Source organism: Gossypium raimondii, chromosome 10, assembly GCF_025698545.1.
Source record: "Gossypium raimondii isolate GPD5lz chromosome 10, ASM2569854v1, whole genome shotgun sequence".
Lineage (NCBI taxonomy): Eukaryota > Viridiplantae > Streptophyta > Magnoliopsida > Malvales > Malvaceae > Gossypium > Gossypium raimondii.
Window position 1 is genome coordinate 2648649 of NC_068574.1, and position 15157 is coordinate 2663805.

The window sequence follows — 15157 nt, forward strand, 5'->3', positions numbered from 1 at the left end:
TATGCAATTGTATACATGAACTTTGATTTTATGCAATTTTATATATCAAATTTTGATTCAAACCAATTCTCGTAAATTATTAACACAATTATTGATATATTACATTCATCAAATATAAAATGAATTGATGTATTTTTTCCTTTAAATAAGTATAATTGAATCACAATTAAAGTTTCAAGTATAGATTTAAATCACAACCAGAGTTTCACGTGCATAGTTGCACCAAATTAAGGTCCATATATAAAATTATATATTAAATCAAAGTTCATATATAATTTTAAGATTTATCCTTAATTTTATCAAACATTTACATTTTAATAAATGAAATAAGCAGAGACTAAGACTAATTTTATGGATAATTTATATTGGAAAGTCCAACTTTTTACATTTCTAACCCTTTTATTTTATAAAATTCCCATAAGGTAATGAAAAAGCAAATGAGGTAAAACTAGTTTAAAATTCAAGCACCCATTGCTAGAAAAGATAATATATTAATTAATTAATGGACCGTCCTTGATGTTTGATGAAAATTGGGTAAAATGAAAGCTATTTTTTTCCTATTTTCCAAAACGTATCTATATAAATAAATCAAATATGGATACAGACATGCATGGCTTTAATAATAAATATTAAACTAAACGGTCCATCTTAGGTTTTCACAAAAATAGTTTGTAGACCAAGAGAACAATTAAAACAAGTGGTTTAACATTTTTAGCATTTGTTAGCCCTGAGTGATTCATTCAATTGGATTTTTACGTACATTCGATTGATATTGACATTATTGCTAGTACAAGAGTCTGTGGATTCGAATACGCTTTATCTTCTTATTTAAGGGCTGAAGAAGAATTATAGATAATTCTAAAGATTGTGTAAAAAAAAAGTCATGCTTATAAGTTGAGTTGTATATGGGTGGAGTAGCCGATTTGACCCGATCATCCCAATTCAAATTGGGTTGGGCTTAGATGAAGAGTTTTTATTCATGGCCCAATCTTGCTCGAATGTAAATAAAATGATTTTTTAAAAAATATATTATTTTAATCTAATCATAAAACATATAAATATTTATATAAAAATATATTTATTATTTTCAAACATTAATATGGTTTTTTGAGGTGGGATGGGTCGGGACTTGAATTTTTTTTTTAAATAAATCAAACCTCTGCCTAACTATAAACACCTCTAGTTATAAGTCTCGTTAGAGCTTTCAAGCAAAAGTAGGAACGCTATATGTCGAAAATAACCATAAAGGAATTTGGTAAAATAACAAGGGCGAAAATATATTAATGATGCGTTTAAAAAGTCGCCTAATAATTAAAATTGGATGTAATTGTAATTACTGTAACTTTCCAAACACGCATGTAGATCCAATTCTTAAGATGGTTTTTTTTTACAGCAATACTATCATTTTAATTTTATGGCATATATTTTATTTTTAAAAATATACTATATTAATCTCATTTAAAAAATTAATTTTTTTTATTGAAGATACATTTGCCTTACTAAATAATTAACTAAATTAAATAATATTAATTATTTATATTTGGTCAGTGAATGACCAATCGATGTACATGATTATATGTTTAATGTTAGATAATGAAAAACCCCACAAATATGGAATATTAGAGTACGTAGTTGGATAAAATTGTGTTGGGCTTTTTGAATAATATTCTGATCATATCTGTTCTTTTTGACACAATGTTTAGAACTATCCATAATCCCTCCCCAACCCTTAGGATAATGCACTTCAGCGCATTTGAACCCACATCCTCCTATATTGATAATAATGCCCGTGCCAATTAGATAAACTCAACCGGTTATTTTTACTTGTTAATAGTAACCATATTATGAAATACTTTATTTGACTAACGTATATGATGATTTGATTTTGAGTTTTGTTACTTGTTTAAAGATTGTTTTCTTAAGTATTATTGATAGTTTTTATAATAATTAATATTTTTTAAAAAATTAAAACATATAATTGTATAATTACAATTTATACAATCAAACATGACATAAAGAATTACAATATAATTACATCCTCTTATAATGATTATCGAAGAATTGGTAAAAAAAATGAAGAGTACATGTTATAATGCTGATGAGTTTTATATAAATTATTTTTATTTTTTAACATTAATTTCATTATAGGTTTTTATTATATTTGTACTTTTTTACATAATGTCTAGAACTATCGATAGCCCCTCCTCAACCCTTAAATAGGAGGATAATGCGCTTCAGCGCACTCAAACCTATGTCCTCTTATACTAGCAATAATGTCGATACCAATCGAATTAACATCTAATCGGCTATTATAAAAACCGAAAAGAAAAGACAAATGACTTGGATTTTCCATCAGTCATTCTATGTCTCGATTATGTACGTATAGTGTTGATAACAACAATATATGTATATATTGAAAAAATAACAAGAGAGAAAGAAAGTGGAAAATTAAAATGCTACCAATTCAAGGTAAATATTCTGTGTGCCATAATATTAGAAGGGACCACAAATTAAGCTAAACTTGGAATGGAATGATTTTGATTTTTCATGAGAAAGTGAATTCTTTCAATGCAAATACCTAATCCCCATTAATGCAATCCCGACATCTATTTGTTCAGATTTATTTTGACCGTATTTTTAATTTTTTAAATTTTAAAATCATAATAATAAATAAATAAATTGGTATCTTGATTTTAATCAAAACATTTAAGGAAGCTTTTTTTTTACTTATATGTTATTACATCATATTTAAATAAATATTGGTTTTGTAGTATTTGATTTTATTAACCTCAATATTTGTGTAATCATTTTTAATAAAATTTTAAAATATATAAAATTACTGTGGAATATATAAAATTTTATTATTAATTTTGTTGGTGTGACATTTTGAAATAAAAAAACTCACTTAACAATCTTGTAATTATAAAAGTTGACATTGTAATGAACCGGATTTAAGAAAAGAAATTTAACTATGTTAAGAATGGAACTTGCATTTTATATAAAAAAATAGAGACTGAATTTTTCTTGAAATAAAAGTATAGGAGCTAAATTCCAAATGTATGCAGAGTACAGAGACTTAGAGAATATTTTAACCCCAAAAAAAAAACTTATTATGCCATCAATTTGGGTTTTCATATGATTTTGTGAAATTAATGTATTTTTCAAATACGTTTTATTTAAAAGTGTTTATGGGCCATGTGACTCATCCAATTTAGTCGATTCATTCCGTTTTGGGTCGAGTTTGGGTTCATATTTTTCAATCTTGGGTTAGCCTGACTTAACTTATTTTATTGCTTATAAATAAAATATACACATATATAAATTTGTTAATATTTATATATTTTTACAATAAATCTAAATAAAAATATTTTTTTTTTATTTTTTAAATAGTAAAATAGGTTTTTTGGGCAGGTCTGGAATTTGAGTAGGCCAAGCTCAGGCTCGAGCTTGGAAATATTTTTGGAATCGAACCTCAGCCCAATCCGATTCATAAATACTTCTAATTTTACTTTTGTTACTCTCGATAATTTAATTTCTAAAGAACAAGGTTTGTTTAGCTGCAATATATAAAGTTTATTTTAATAAGTTGTTTTAATAATTATTATTAAATTAATGGCTAAAAGGTATATAAATCCTTGAACTTTTGTAAAAAAAAATTCAATTAAGTCTTTTCACGGAAAAATATTTGATTAAACCCTTAAAACTCTTATATTTGCATCAATTAAACTCTTTGATCAACGTTTTTTCGTCTTTGATCATTGCAGCACTGACATGGCTGTTAATAACCTTGATGTGGCATTTCATGTCAATGACTACCACGTCAGCAAATTTTTTTTTTTAATTAAGTCGGAAATGAAAAACATATGAGTGGGTTGATTTGGATGCAGGAAATGTATTTGGAAAGCCAAAAACAAACACAGATTTGATGCCATAGAATGGGAATGGATTCAAGTTGTCGATACCATCAAAATGGAACCCAAGCAAAGATGTGGAGTACCCAGGCCAAGTGCTGAGGTACTTCCACACCACCAGTAATGCGACGGTCATGGTATTATTGAATTTTTTTAAAAAATAAATTGAATTTAAAAGATTTAAATATCCGAAAAAATATATTTTACTTAGAAAATTTCAATTAGAGGATATATATAATTCCCACAATATTTTTTACCAACTTTGGAGAAAATGACAACTTCGTGGTCAAATGTATATTTAAGCTTATTTTTAAAGAAAATAATTTTAAATTTTATATAATTAAAAAAAACATCTTTAGTGAATCTCTACATTGATTATTTAGGTTCACATCGAGTTTGGACAGTTCATATTTATTCTGAATTTTTTATTAATTTTATTTTTATTTTGAAAAATTTCAGAATATTTTATAAATTTTAATAATGTTTTTATAAATTTATACTTTTTAAAAAAATAAATTTTGAAATGAATAAATTTAAACAAATAGTTGTACGGTTCATATAGTAAAAATAAAAATATTCTCTTTTTTTTTGCTGACATGATACTGTCACATTAGCAACATGTTAGCAATGTTAATAGCTGTATCAGTTTTGTCTTAGTCAAAATAAAAAACATTAATAAATATATATTTTTACAGATAAATTTAATTAATATTTTCGAAAAGTTTAAGAATTATATAACCCTTTAACCTAAATTAATTAGGTCAAAACTGTGTGGATGGTGTTACATCCCATAGTATTTAAAAACCTACTGTATTATGATGCTCCCTACCTTTATTCATGATCTGTTGGTTAATCACAATTTTTTTCTAGATTTAATCCAACATCTTCATCAATTCTCCTCCTCCTTTTTTCTGTTACCTGCTTTTATTTGTTTTATTAGAAGCATGTTTCTATTATTATTATTTCTTGCATCAATATTTTTTAAAATTATTTTATTATTAATTCGATCATCTTTGTTTTTTTTTACACAATATCTAAAACTACTCATAACCTCTCCTGCGTTTTAATACACTCGAACCCACATTCTTCTATATTGATAACGATATTTATATCATGATTTTTTAAGGTGAGTTTGAAATTTATTTGATTTGAAATGATTGGACCTTTGGTTGCAAAATAATGTTTATTAGAATAAAGCACAATCTCATAAATGTACCAAATTCCTATCTTTCTCAAAGTAGATAAAAGGGACAAGCAAATCCAATCAATCTCACAATTTCTTGTTTTGGTATGAGATTTTTTTTTTTATTGTCTAATAGTTCCTCTAGAGTTGAAATTAAATTTGGAGTGGAGTTGAGGAGTTGAGGTGCATATTTTAATGTAAAATAAGTTTTAAATATTCGATTGAATCGAGTCAAATTGAGTGAAACAATTTTGAGTCGATAAGTTTTATTTTATCATCATAACTTGAATTGAATTTTTCCCAAATCATGTGAAATGAAATTGAATCAAATAGATTTGTTTAAGATAAATTAAAATTCTAAACCGGTCATATTGAAATCTTGTTGATAATATGACTAAATTTCAAATTAAGGAACATAAATATCATATATATTTGATAACTCTTTTAAAATAATATAAAATAAAAACAAGACAAATAGTATGATGAACTTGATTTGATAATTTACTTGTTTAACACCTCAATTTTATAATTTTGGAATTTTTTAAAAAAATTATTTTTAAACATTTTATATATTTTTAAGATTTCTTAATTTTTTCATTTTTAAAATTTAAATATATTTATAAAATCTTTGCACATTTTTTAAACTATCAAGGACTCAAGGGATATTTATATCAATTTCTTATTCGAGTTGTAAAATTCAACTCGATTCAAGCCGGAAAAAACGAATTACTTATTTGAGTTGATTTGAAAAACTTGAATAACTCGATTCAATTAACTTGAAATTCGAACAAAATTTAAATTTTTCGAATCGAATTGAGTTTTGCTCACCATTGCTCATAGCTCTGTTTTCTCTATTTGCAATACTCAAACCCCATACCTTAATTAAAGAGTATCAAATGCCTTACCACTCGAATTAACAAATGACATTATTATTATTTTTATCATAACCATGGTATTCATCACCGACAATAGTGACTAATCTTCTCATCACATAATTAAAAAATAAGATAAACAATCATCACACTACACCTGAATACTACAAATGACATTATAAGCTGGGAAAGTAGTACATGAATACATGACAGTGATCGCATTGCGAATTGGCAATTGGCAATAACCAATTTGTACCATAAAGATCCCACAATGGTGGGGAAGGGGAGTGAGGTCCTACATTAATCAACTAGTTGTGGACCCAAAGGCATGTTAAAGGCAGTTCCCAAACTAGAAACTGTGCTTACAAGCTTTTTGAAATTGTCTTGGATAAGTCCAGAAGGTACTCAATAATATGAAAGGTATGTTAGGCTTACTGTCTTCTTTTTTTTTTTTAATAAATATTAGAATTTAATGTCAATGAATAAGCAATGTCTGGATGGGGTTTAAATTCAACTTCTTTTTTTTCTTTTAAAAAAGCCTTTATTCAACCATTCATGAAGGCCCCCCACAGGATCAGATGCTGGCTGAAATCTCATAAAGTAAACCTGGGGATGGTGGGATTGGATATTGGTTCTCAACTATTGAATATCCCACTTTAATGGATTCCCATAAATCTCCTTGAATTTAAGTAAATATTTGCGAAAAGCATGATGGAGGTCTTTATTTAAGAGTTGGATTGTATTTTATTTATTTTATTCAAAAAATATGTTAAATCAAAGAGCAAATAGTTATTTTTGTTAAAAGTTTTATCCATTTCTATTATTAAAAACTAGCATAGTTGACGAAATAACCAAACAAACTACACGTGGTTTGCCATGTGTACAACATGTTGACACATAGAAGCCAGTTTTTAATAGTAAAAATAATGAAATTTTTAATAATTAAACTAGTTTGCTCTTTGATCTAACATGTAGGTACTATTTTACCCATTTTTTAAGTAAAAAAAATAGAATATGACCCGATTCCAAATACAAAAGCCTCAATGATATTTTTAAGATAAATATTCTAATGTCTTTTTTTCTATCCTTTCTAGTTAAATAATTTTATAGAAAAATATCTTACATTTTGACACAAAATGTAAAATAAACTGTCAAACTCATTAAATTGTACCAATAAAAAAGAGTATATTCTTTCAAGAATTGGGTTGGCATATAATGTGTTAAATTAGGTATACATTGATATTAATACCAAAATTCCTTATTGTTTAAACTAGAGTGATCCAAAAGATCTTTGTAAACATCGATTTGATAACGATGGGGTGCATTTTCAACTTTCAAGTGAAGTTGATTTCTTGAGCCATTACTTTCATCAACCATTATTATTATTATTATTATTATTATTATTATTGATTTTAAGAAAAAAACGAAATTTGATGTTTGAATTTTCATTCTTTTTATCTATCAACAAATATATTTTATATACTTTTCAACAAAATGATTAACGCAGCAAATTTCCCACAAAGTTTTACCATAGCATCAGATCCCAGTAAATAAATATACCCTTTTTTCTTTTTAGATAATTTTGATAGCTTCAAGTGTAAAGCTTAAACTCAACTCGGCTTGGCTCGATTATACTTCATTCGAGAACCTGCCTGCCTTGCATAAATTTTGGATTATGACTATTCTTTCTTTTTTTTTTTACATGAAAAAGATACAAGTGCAAATGCAGTTCTCAGCCCACAAACACAATGCAAAGGGAGAGAACAAATTTGGAAGATCATATTTAATGACTAAACAAATTATCAGAAGGGGAAAAAAAATCAATGGTGTGAAAATTTATGCACAATTATATATAAGCTTTGGAAGATAAAGCTTCAGTCACTTCGCTCATATGCTTCCAGTAGAATGAGATGAACTGCTTGAACTAGAATGATCTTTCTTCAGCATTGCCTCCAGACTCTGAAACCATTTTAATGGCCTAGCCTGAACATAATGCACCCGTAGAGAACAATTATCAGCCTAATAGTTAAAAAAGATTGCACCACACCTGCAAAATTGGACCAAAATGCTAACTGTGCAAGGGACCAAAACAGTAGACCAAATGTAACAGATGTTCATTTTGTAAAGAGTAGCCCAATCAAACTTCTGTTGGCCATCCAAAAATGGCAAATTACAAAAGTTGATGTATTCCTCAAATTTCAATTGTAGATCATACTTTATTTTTGTCTGTTTATCAAGAAGCAACTAATTCGCTCAAACAATATCTGAATAATTGTTTGCATTCTTCTTTGACAATCAGTGTTTCCACTGGCAATACGACAATGTACAAGCATGCATGCAAACTCAGAGAAGATGAGTGCAAGGGAATGGTAGTTTTGAGGAAAGAAAGAATACCTTCCAATGCTTTTTATGACTGAAACTGTCATGGATCGATTCCAGTCTTTTTATTATCTGTCTAAATGTTGGTCGCTTAGCAGCCTTCTCATTCCAACAATCCTCAATTAACCTGTAAGCGGGAGCATAACATTAGTATATCTTTTATATATTATGAGGCCCCCAGGTAGATTAATCATTTTGACAGAAAGAAATACAATGACTGATATGCTTAAAGTTAATTCACAGAACTAAAATTTCTTCAAAAGATAACAGATAACTTTGAAAGAGATAATTTCAAACTAAATGGCTACACCTCATTATTGAAGAGGGCAAAGTCTAGTACTCACTCTTTGAGCCCATGAGCGTAATACTTAGATGGAGCTCTGAAAGGTGGACGCTCCTTTGATGCATATGCCTTCGTAACATCGTTATCTTGCTTTGTAAAAAATGGCGGGCAGCCTTCAATCATCTAAAGTATACCACATTTAAACAATTTATCAAGCCTGTTGCAACGTACTTTATCGAAGAATAAAAAGGAATAAAAAGAAAAACAAACAAAAGACCAATGGCAGAGCTAGAAAATTTTTTTTAGGGGGCCAAAATTAAATTGTATATTTTTACAATAGTAAAAATGTAATTTTACCATTTTAATAGTTTATATATTTATAATTTTTAAAGGATTAAATCAAATTTTTATTATTTGGGGGGGGCAAAATACAATTTTACTATTACTAATTTAATATTTTATAAATTATAAAGGGCCTAAATAAAAAAATTTCCATTTTAGGGGGGGGACAGAACAACACATGATACATGATAAAGGGCGATTGAGACAGGCCATGGACTCAGATAATTTACCTCCTGTAGAATCAGGGCAAATGAAAACACATCCGCTTTGGTATCATAGTCATAATTTTTGAAAACCTCTGGGGCAACATATCGACCTGTGACAACAACAATCAACATATTTCAGGTTACAGAGAAGAGAAGTTGTTAAATATCAAAATGAAGCCCAACATGTCCAGATAATTTTTTTAAAAGGACTGCTTACATAATAAGGGGGACAATTAGAACCAAATAGAAAGAGAACTCACAAGATGTCACTGGACATGTTAGAGGTTTAACTTCTTTAACTGTAAGCAGCTTGCTAACACCAAAATCTGCGACTTTCAGATGTCCAGAGTCATCCCGCAAAATGTTTCTGTCATTCCAATTTCAGGCACGTAAGAGGCGCAGACTTTTAGAAGGAGACAACAATTCTTTTATACAAAACTGAAGTTATTTCTTGGTCATACATACATATTTTGTTAGGAAACGATAAACAAATATCAAAAAACTTACGAAGGCTCAAGATCACGATGAATTATTGGTGGTTTATTCTCATGCAAATAATTCATTCCCCTACAAAAAAAAGAGGGAAAATGTCAAAGATCTTCCAAGTTCAGCTATTGCAATCTAGCACCCAGTAAAAATATAAATTCTCAATTTCATTCATCTAAGATCAACATGTGCAGTCACATGTATCACCACTAGTTTTCTCTTTACACTAGGCTATCATGATTTCTTTTTTTTTTGTTGGTCAAACTAAGCTATCATGATTTCAGATTTTATATTTGCCTATCAAATTCTTCACGAAGATAGTGACCATGTAACAGCAAACATACTCATTCATAATTTGCTGTAACTCTCAAATTAAACTGCCCATTTATGACAAGGAAAACAGCTCTCTCCATATGGCATACTAAAGCAATAGTTTATCAAGTCCACTGCAATAATATGGAAACAAACCTTGCAATGTCAAGTGCAAATCTCAGAGCTGTCATTGGTTTCAATGCTCCCTTTCCTTTCAAAAAAGCTCGTAAATCTCCCTGCAAAATAGATAGTGAATTAAAATTTGAAAAGCTAACTGCTAATGAAGCACATAAGCTTAGAGCATATTTTACAAAATCCTGTCATCCATCTGCAATTTTATCATCCCTAAAATAACCCAAAAAAGAGGGAACAGAGATTTGGCTTTGCAATTCATATAAACGAATTATTCAGCATTTCATACACAACAAAAGGAATTTGTAACACACCAAGTTTACAACAAGTTTCGAAATCAACTCAGCAAGCCAGGAAATCAGACACAAGTAAATGCATGCAGAAACCATAGATGCTAGAGTAAAACCTTGGGTAAATATTCTGTTACAATCATCATCGGGCTACTCTGAGTTACTGCACCAAGAAATTGGACTACATTTGGATGTCGAATTTTCTGAAATAATGCAAGCTCATCCCTAAATGCGCTCCTGAAAAAAAAATCAAATAACATATTTAATGGGAATGGAAGAACCCAGCCTGGTCCAGTGTTTCCAAGCCCACAAGCCACTGCCTCTCCCCACCCCCCAAAACCCCCTCTCTTTTCCATGAAGAAGGAAGAAATCCCTCACTTTATGAGCAACTTACACTTTATCCGAATCAGTGATAAGTTCATCCTCGAGCTTTTTTACAGCAACTTGTATTCCTCGCCATGAGGCTCTACAGAAGGTTCCCTGAAATTTAATCACAGAGATGTCTTAAATCATCAGCAACTATGCAAAAGCATAGACTCATCAGATGATGAGTTACTGTTGCATATGCATGCAACTGAAACATGAAGTCACAAAAAGAGCCTATTCTTCTTATGTGTATCTTATCAAACTTCAAACCCACATCGCATAGATAACAAAACTGTTTGCTCTATGCAACAAAACAATGATTTTTTAATGGTCTAGCGACTCCCCGTTGTATGGTCAAAGTTACCACCACAACTAGAAGAAACAAAAGAACTCACAGTGCAATAATCCGGCCACTATTTCAAACATTCCAAGCATTATTCACAAACTTCGATAAGCATTACAATGTAACTGTTTCCTCTTTATCAGTGCAATGTGGTGAATATTAGCTAGTCGCCAAGACTTCCTCAGTTAACCAATAAAACTAATCCTACAGATAACTATGATTTCAGTTGTTATGAAATCATGAACAGTTACTTATTATTAAAAAAAGAGATTACCTTAGTAATGTAGACACTGTTAGTGAAATCAAGTTCTTTTGGATCGATTTCATACTCCGGGACTTCACGCGCGTGATTTACGTGCATTGGAGCCATCTGTTACCAAAATTCAACAATCAGTATCATTAAAAAATTCAGCAAATAAAAAACAATCCAGATCAAAGATGCAAAACTCACCAAAGGCTTAGCTCCATGTTTCTCCAAAAGCTTAATCACATCATGATTCTTATAATATATAGCATCCGACAGAGGCTATTTCACCAAAAATAAACATAAATTAGGGAAAAAAATTAGAGAAAAGAACAAAAAAAATAGGAGGCGGTTTTGCTTTTTTGCTTACAGTGCTTCCCCAGCGATCTTTAGAATCGACGGTAGCGCCACGTTGAAGTAGCAAGGAGACGACGTCGTTCTGTCCTTGACAAGAAGCAATATGGAGAGCCGTCCGATCATCGATGTCGCGGAAATTAACGTTGATCCCGGAGTCTAAGAGCTCCCGAATGCCGTCCAAGTCACCTTCGTTGGCTAAATACATCAGCCTAACTCCGTCATCTATATCTTCTCCTTCCTCTATACCTTTTCCATCGGATCCATCCTTACCTCTCTCCAGCGCCATCGACGATTGCTTCCCTAACATAAACCTCACCGCCGCTTTGTTTTCCATCGCTTAAAAAAACAAAAAAAAACTAGGAAAATCAATAAAATGATTTACTACTTTTTGCGGTAATGAGTATGATTTTGAACTTGATTGAAGCCTTTAACTAAACGAGATTTTGAAAAACAAAATTAGGATCAAATGAGAGCCGAGAGAGAAAGATTTAGGGGTGGTTTTAAAGAGAGGGAAAATAAAATTAAAAAAAAAAAAATGGGACGGCAGTTGTTGAAGTTTCAGTGACGGTTACGTCGCGGACCTTTTTTTATTTTCAATTTTTTTTTCGTTTCTATCACAATGGGGTGTGTCTTTCACACGCTGCAAACGCGTGAGGGAAGTTGCTGCGATACGGCGCAGGATAAGAAGTAGGTGACTAACTTACACTTCACGGAGATAATTGCGCACCGAATGTTTGTGGAAAGGGTCAACAATCGGGACCGTTGATGAAACATCTGACGGTTGTCATTTTGATCAGTTGAATTTGACCGCATAATTAAACGCGGTTTATTCTATGCGAAACGGTGTCGTTTTAGTAAATCCATTTTGCTTACGACTTGAGGAAAATAATATTTTTGGATAAATCTGTATCCTAAGCAATTTGGGGAAATTGGTGTCCGCTTCAAGTTTTCCTTTCAGCCGCCTTTAGGAAAATTAAATGATTTGATACACATTATTATCATAAGCATATTTCTTTTTAATTTTATATATTTTTAAAATATGTGTTATTTTATTTACTTCATTTATAAGAATCTAATTTTTTATTGATAAGGATGTAAGAGAGTTTTTTTAGTTTGAAAAACTAATATATTTATAAAAATTAATATCAAAAATAAATTAAGTTTTAATCCTAAAATTAAAAATTATAATATTTTAAGTTTAAATTTTATATCAATAATTTATAAGATTTTAATGATAGACAACATTATAAATTATTATATTATTTTCTTTATTTTCGAGGTCGATCTAACAAGATATATAACAATCTTAACCCCTCGATTAAAATTTAAAAAAAGAGAGTATATTTTGATGTCTCATGAAAATTTGTAATTTAAATTAAATTATTCTATTTTTAAACGATTTTTAAGTTTCTTCTTCAAAGATTCTTGATTTTATTTCAATCAAAGTTATATATATATATATGAATAGTGAAGAATAAGTCAACATTGCTTAAGGTTGCAAGTTGGGGATATGATTGTTATGATTAAGAAACTAAAATATAATCTTAATGGATAAATATGTATGCTTTTGTGAAAAAATAAATGGATAAATACGCTTTTGGACACTTCTGTTTTTAAAGTATTTTGTTGAAAACCAGAGTGTTATACTGTGAAAACTGGATGGCGTTTTTGACAAAGTAAAGGAATCAACTGAAGTTTAGGTGAACATTCCATGATTATCCAGAGAGAAATAAGTTGTTCTCCTTTGACCTTTTAAACATGGCTTTTTATGTCAATGAAATAAACAACTAAGATAAGTACGAGATTGGAGAATTTTTCTACACTTATCTACTTGCTTTCAATCCTATGGAATCATTCTTTTTTCTCATTCATAGTATTGGATTTAATTCCACTAAACATCATTAAATCATCATGTATATTTAAATCGGTTCATAAATTTTAAAATATACTAGTTCAATTAAATTTTCAAAGTATCGGTCATTCATGTATCAGCTCGGCTCAGGTGTTAAAAGGTCAATTCAAATAAGGCATAAAGTATATGCAAAATACATGGATTCAGTTATTGTTTAACACATAGAATTCAAGCTATCCATACAATAAATACACAAATATTTATATTTGAACTGACATTTAATACCAAAGTTAATAATAGAGGTGTTCATAGGCCGAGTCAAAGCATAATATTAACATACTTTATATTTATCCAAGCCTGGCCTGGCCCAGTGCCTAAAATATTACCCAAATTCGTCCATATTTACAAATCATTATTTTAATGTTTACATTAGAGTAGCATTATATATTTAGTATAAGTTTATTTTTTTTAATTTGTCCTAAATTACATAATATAAACTATTATAAACTTAAAATAGGTCAGGCTCGGGTCTTGAATGTTCAAGCTCGAGCCCAATCCATATTTTAAGCAAGTTTAATATTTTTGTCCAAACCTATTTTTTGAAACCTAATATTTTTGCCCAAGATCTCTTAAACTTCAGACGGACATTCGGGTCTGGACAGATAACTCAGCCCATAAACAAGTCTAGTTAATAGTTAGACTGACAGGAAGAATTTAGTTGATATTATATTTAATAATTTAATTATTGAGGATGGATTTACAATATGAACCATTGTATGAGGAGTTTTGATATTATATTGTCTTAATGATTTTCCAACTGTGTTGGGTGCCTTAAAAGCTGGCTCTTACCAAGGATCCAGGTCAAGCTGTGGAGGCTCAATTTACTTGACCTTTTTAGCAGGGTTTTTTTCTTTTTAGCATGGCAACAATCTATGTTTCAATGTCAACGTAATTTAGATAAACATTTGAACTCCAGGTCGACTTGGCAAATTAAATGTGTAAATATATACGTGGCATTACTGGGTTGACTTGGCAAATTGCCTAGATGATATAATTATCCATAATTAATACAGTGGACCGTCATAACTAATAGTAATTACTCAAAACCAGTAAATTAGTTTCAATGCTACTAGACCTATTTATTACGGCCGCTCCGTTGGCCTCAGCTCGCTTTGAGTCAGATTTGACATTTTTTTATTTATTTTAAGTTAGTTTAATAGTTTAAAAATATTTTTAATTAAATTTCATTATAAATATATTTTTTTTATTTTTTGAACTTTTGACTTATCCAGATAATATAATTTGATTAAAATTTATTTAACCTATAAACACCTCTAATATAAAGAGAGTACAATCAATTCTCTTTATAATGACCTCATTTGTCTGTCAAGATTTTACTTGTTATAGAGAGACGGTTGTTATACACCTATAAAAACATGTTGTTATAAAGAGATAATATTTATAAAATATCATAGAATTCATATATTGAATTTTCATCAAACGAAGAAAGTGAGAATTAAGTTCAAAATAAAGAAAGAAACCGAGAATCAAATCAACTAAATTAAAATATGTATAGCGGTGTATGCAATATTGCTTTTA

General features: G+C 29.5%; 1 protein-coding gene across 2 annotated transcripts; it reads right to left on the bottom strand.

Annotated features, from left to right (window-relative positions):
* Positions 1-7601: 7601 nt before the first annotated feature.
* On the bottom strand, positions 7602-12249 carry LOC105776889 (integrin-linked protein kinase 1). Of its 2 annotated transcripts, none has more exons than XM_012599833.2 (12): positions 11720-12249; positions 11557-11631; positions 11380-11475; positions 10791-10876; positions 10513-10633; positions 10131-10210; positions 9684-9743; positions 9437-9543; positions 9201-9286; positions 8690-8811; positions 8361-8472; positions 7602-7949 (listed from the first exon to the last, which is right to left on the bottom strand). In XM_012599833.2, exons 1-12 carry the CDS (start codon positions 12038-12040, stop codon positions 7854-7856), a joined length of 1362 nt encoding a protein of 453 aa, XP_012455287.1. In that variant the 5' UTR covers positions 12041-12249; the 3' UTR covers positions 7602-7853. The 2 variants fall into 2 exon arrangements, with proteins under 2 accessions (XP_012455287.1, XP_012455288.1); XM_012599834.2 differs by having other exon boundaries at positions 7602-8013.
* Between the last annotated feature and the right edge of the window lie 2908 nt (positions 12250-15157).

Bases quoted from the DNA above. Each gene is read 5' to 3' on its own strand.
- LOC105776889 (XM_012599833.2), bottom strand. From the start codon at position 12,040: ATGGAAAACAAAGCGGCGGTGAGGTTTATGTTAGGGAAGCAATCGTCG. The intron at 9,287-9,436 runs GTGAGTTCTCTT...TTGTTGTCACAG, and splicing joins AACATGTCCAGTGACATCTT to GTCGATATGTTGCCCCAGAG. The intron at 8,812-9,200 runs GTAAATTATCTG...GGTATACTTTAG, and splicing joins TTGCCCTGATTCTACAGGAG to ATGATTGAAGGCTGCCCGCC.